At 43.3% G+C, this 4,760-nt stretch overlaps 1 protein-coding gene across 1 annotated transcript in view; it reads left to right on the forward strand.

Annotated features, from left to right (window-relative positions):
- The window catches only part of AMBRA1 (autophagy and beclin 1 regulator 1), a 124,375-nt gene that overhangs the window by 5,121 nt on the left and 114,494 nt on the right, over window positions 1–4,760 (forward strand). The window contains 1 exon segment of the mRNA XM_035902903.1: window positions 1–104. This exon segment is cut by the window's left edge and continues 9 nt beyond it. Coding sequence (XP_035758796.1) covers window positions 1–104 — 104 coding nt within the window.

Consider the following 4,760-nt stretch of genomic DNA (forward strand, 5'->3'; position numbering starts at 1 on the left):
AGAGTTTACAGCCAGTCGGCTTCAAGCAGACCTGGGAATGTATCACAGGAGGCCTTAAACCAGGAAATGCCTGAGGAAAGCTCAGAGGAGGATTCACTGAGGAGGTAAGATACATGCTTGGCCTTCCTCCTCTATTTTTTCTTAAACCTTTCCCATCTAGACTGAGCTTTTCAGTGTTTTCAAAGTTAAAAACCTTTTCTCATGTGGTCAATGTGCTATTTATGTAGATGAAAATAGAGACATTGCATTGATGTCTTTTATAGCTGCCATTGTCATGCTGCAGATAGGTTCTGAGAGTGTCTGTAAGGACGAACACCAGACCTCTCAATGGGAAATGGGTTTTAGTTTGACGTCCTCTCTGTCGAGTGGTTTGTGCACTTGTCAGAGGAAAGATCCAGTCCTGCTGTTTCTCGGAAGCAGATGCTTTGTGCTGTAGGAAAGCAAAGTTTCCAGGTTGGATGCAGAAGTAACTGACTGAGGAGGCTTTGTACACAGGAGTGCCTGAGGAAAGGGAATTCTTTCCTTTTTCCTGCAGGTAAGCAGATTATACTCAGACTGGAACAGTGTCTGCCTTTCTTATTGCTGTGGTTGCATAGCAGATAAGTGGTGGTGGTCATGAAATTATTCATCTGCTTCTAAATCCTTGCCCCAGTTTTGGTTTTTTTTATAGTCTGCCATAATGAGAGTCTCAAGCTGATTACATGGTAACTACTTCTTTCTTGGGCCTGGACTTACCTGCCGTTAATTTAGAACAGATATCCCCTAGTCCCTTATTAAAGGGCAGAGAGGTGAGAAGGAAGGAACTGACAAATCTAGCTTTAAAATGGCACTTGAGTAAGTCTTGCATTTTATTTCTTTTGAAATAGCTGTACACGCTCGTAGTGTCTCCACTGTGTTGCTTGTTCTCTGGGCCACTGGTCACTGTAGTGTCAGGAATAATGGGGTCAAACAATCTTTTTCTTGATCAGGCAGTTGGCACATTTTTGGACAATGAGGTGTGGGATCTGTAGATGTGATCTTTTCTGTGGGAGTTGTATAATTTAAAATGCCCTGAGGCATGTAACTCAGTCCACCGCAGCATGCAGGAGCTGGATGGGTTGCTGCCTAACAGCTGGAGTCTAAATCTCTGGGTCACTTTGCCTGTTGCCCATGGTGGTTGCTGCTGCCTGCTCAGTGCTGTAGCATCTGTGCGGGGTTAGTTGCCTACCTGGTCACCTGTGCAAACAGGTGCTTTTTGCTGAGACATTAATTTTGAGTGCATAGTTCAATGCGTGAGCTTAATTCCAGAGGAATTCCTATAAGGTGAAACCTTCAGTGAAACCTTTTTGGCAAAGGTTGCTGAGAAGCTCATAGGGACTCTCTTGTTCTCTCAGTCTTATGCTTCTGTTACCAGGCCTTTCTCAAGAATAGGCATGGCAGGGACTTCTGCTTCCCTTCTAACTGAAGTTAAGATAACTGTAGAGTAGTGAGGTAAGGAAGCTGAAAGCAGTGAGCTGCCTAGTATTAAATGCTTATGGCAATTTCCTTGAAGTAAAACTTCATTTCCTTTCCTGTGAAACACATTGGGTGGACTTGTGGGGAGCTTTATGAAGTCTTTCCCCTTAAAAGGAAGCTTCCATGTGGGCCAGCTGTATCCTGCAGGTACAATTTTTTTCCCTTCTCAAGCTAGCTGTTATATTTTTCCTTACAGAGCAATAACAAGTCAGCAAGCACCCACTTAAATGATTTTTGCATAGAATGAACATCCTCAGTTCCAGCCTTCTTGTCTCCCAGACCTAGGGTGTGCCCCATCGATTCGAAGTGCTGGAACCACTCCGGCACAGCAGAGTCCAAAGTGTCCTTTGCAGCTGCAGAAGTGTGCAAAGATGGTGACTAAGGTTCATGGGATGTAAGCTGTGTAATGCTGAAAGTGCTGGGGAAGTAGAGGAGGGAAGATAAGCCTTCAAGCCTGAGGGTGCAAGTGATAACTGCATACACACTTCCAATCGATGTAATTTGGTTCCTGTGGACCTCAGGTTTGTTGTTAGTGCTGGGGGACATGTGTGTATTTGCTTATAACCTGTTTTATATTCTGTTCTTCTTTGTTTCTCCATTAGATGTCCTCATTGGGCAATTGAGCTCTGTATTCAAAGTCCAGCTGAAAAACTTAAGATAAAAATTGCATCTGGAAGCTGTGTGTGTATGTTCTCATTCCCTGTCCATGGGCAGTATCTATTCCTTGACCTGCCTTGCCTGGCTGAGAAGCAGCTTGCTGGGAAGACGTTGCCATAGAGGGTCAATTAAGTTAATAAGTAGTTTAATGAAGGCTGTTCCTCTTTGAATTCTGTTGATGCGGCTATGCCAGCTGGGTAGGGAGAGAATTCTGCTCTTTCTGATGGTGCTGGGCTAATTATCTTGGGCTAATCATGAAGGGATTAATAAGTATGTAATGAAGCTATTCCTGACTAACAGCTCTGGCATCTCTATTAGGAAGAACATGTCACTGAGAGCCCTGGCAATACAGCAGCCCTGTCACATTCAGCTTGGCCTGAAAGCAGCACAGGCGTTGAGCTGTGTGCTTCTTGAGGCTGTGTCAGTGAGGTATGAAATTGGAGAAGGTTTATGACCTACCTTAAGCAGAAGTTGGTGAGACAGAGCTTCAGCTTTTCTGAGGTTCTCCAGGCGGATCACATTAATTCAAATGTAGGCTTTTTTTCCCCTGTGGATCTGTCTTTGCCTCACTTCTAACATCAAAGTGAAAAAAGCCTCAGAAATCCCTGAAGTTGTCATGTGAAATGTGCTGCATAAATTTGGTGATAGAAACTATTGGCAAGATATGGATGAAGGAAAGATAATTGAGCAACAGATGATAGCTAGTTTAATTTTTCTGTAACTTCCTGTTAATTAAAAAATGGGTTGAGGAAGCATTGTGTTAATGCTGCAATCTTCGTGAGGGAAAAGATCCTGTGAGTACTTTAAGCCATTGTTGCTGTGTGGGCCAATTCAGGTTGGTAATGAAAAGTTGAACTGGGAGTGAAAGAGGCTTCTTCTCTTCAGCTGCTAGTTTGAGAGGAGCTAGTGCCACCTTCTTAAGAAAATGATATATAAAATCCTAGCAGTGGTTTCCACTGAAATATATTTCAGTTCATCAATTAGTGACAGATAATGCTGTCTAATAAAATTGATCCAGATCTTCAAATGCTGCCTCTTTGGCTATTTTAATATCACACAAGTGATATCTACAGAACTAGCGTGTTATTTCATGAAAAAAGAAAATTCTCTGGTTTTAAATATAGTGGTGTTTCTTGGTTCTGGCATGGTGGCCCAGGCCACAGACTCTCAAATGGATGCAAGGAGCAGGTAGTGCCATGTGTGTCCCTGTTGACATATTTCAAACCTTACTCTGTGAAACAATCCCTGGAAAGGGGGAAAAGAAATACACAAAGGGAAACTTGACCTCTATGCATTCAAGATTTAGCTGCTTGTAATATACCAAGGGGGCAATTCTGATGTTCTTCACCTGTCTATTTTGACTAGAGATTTAAATGAATTACTGCAAGTGAAAGATGAGCCCTGTCCTATTGCCAAGCAGGTTTGCATGAAACCTGTGTTTCATGAGGAAATGCTTATTATCCTTATTCTTCCAGTAAGAAGCTTTGTCTGGTAACTATGTTAAACTTCTCTAACCACTCCATTGCACTAATTCCAGAGGTCAAATTCTGTAGGCTGTGGTATGAGTAACTCCTGTGCCTGTGTCTTATGAATGCATAATATATTTGCCTTGCCTCGCCTATTTAGTTTGGCAGACAAGATAGACTACTGAAGTTACCTGAAAATCTGAGAAGCCTTTTGAACTGGCCTGGGTGATGGTTTTGCCGTGCACATGGGTAGGAAGGAGTGTATGTGAGGTGGTGGAGTTTATATTGTCTGGGGAATATAACTTCCTTTATTTTGTTTGTGAGTATATAAAAGTGCAGAGTCCACAGTGCTGTGCAAATAATCAACCTGATGAAGTCACACAGCTGACCAAAGGCATTGCCTTTTGATGTGTTTTTGTCTGTTGGATGCTGTATAAACAAGTGACACATGCAGACCAGCTTCCCTGGAACCTTGCAACAGGGTCCAGGGTGAAATTTCTCTTTCATTTTGCCAGCTCTTGTCTGAGGATTGAGGTCCCTTCTACCCGCATTCTGGCTACACAGCGTGAACCCAGTCTTCTTCCCAGAGCAAAGAGTGTGTGGTACTTAGCAATTTAGGATTTCTGTCTAGGTGAGATGAGAAAGCTATAGGATTATGGATGTGATCCAGTCATCGCTGGTGTACATTGTGAATGAGCTTGGCTGTGTTCCCTTTCCCTTAGAAAGGTATACATGCTCTACCTGTGATTTCACCTGTTAGCCAAATGCAGACCTCTGTGCCCTCCTCTTGTCAGGCATGTAAAGGCCTGAAGTTATACGAGGTGCAGCAGGGTGGAAGTGGTGGTACCATTCTTGCCTGCCTGGGCAGTAGTGACTCCAGCTCATATCACGTCTTCATTCGGGTTGATGGCCTTTCTGGCAGCACATAGCTCTCTGTATATACAACAGGTATAAAAAGAAACACCTAGTCTGTTCCCCTTTGAATTTCTCAGAATTAATTTCATTCCCATATCGCTTTGCTGCCACAAGGGGGTAATGTTGCTTCTGCTCCTTGCTTTCTGTCTCCCTGAGGTTCCAGAGAGTTTCTGAGTTCTCATATAAAGAAAACAAGGTAGCTTGAGGACCTTCTCCGCCCCGCCCCCC

Source organism: Egretta garzetta, unplaced genomic scaffold (assembly GCF_000687185.1).
Source record: "Egretta garzetta isolate BGI_Z169 unplaced genomic scaffold, ASM68718v1 scaffold329, whole genome shotgun sequence".
Lineage (NCBI taxonomy): Eukaryota > Metazoa > Chordata > Aves > Pelecaniformes > Ardeidae > Egretta > Egretta garzetta.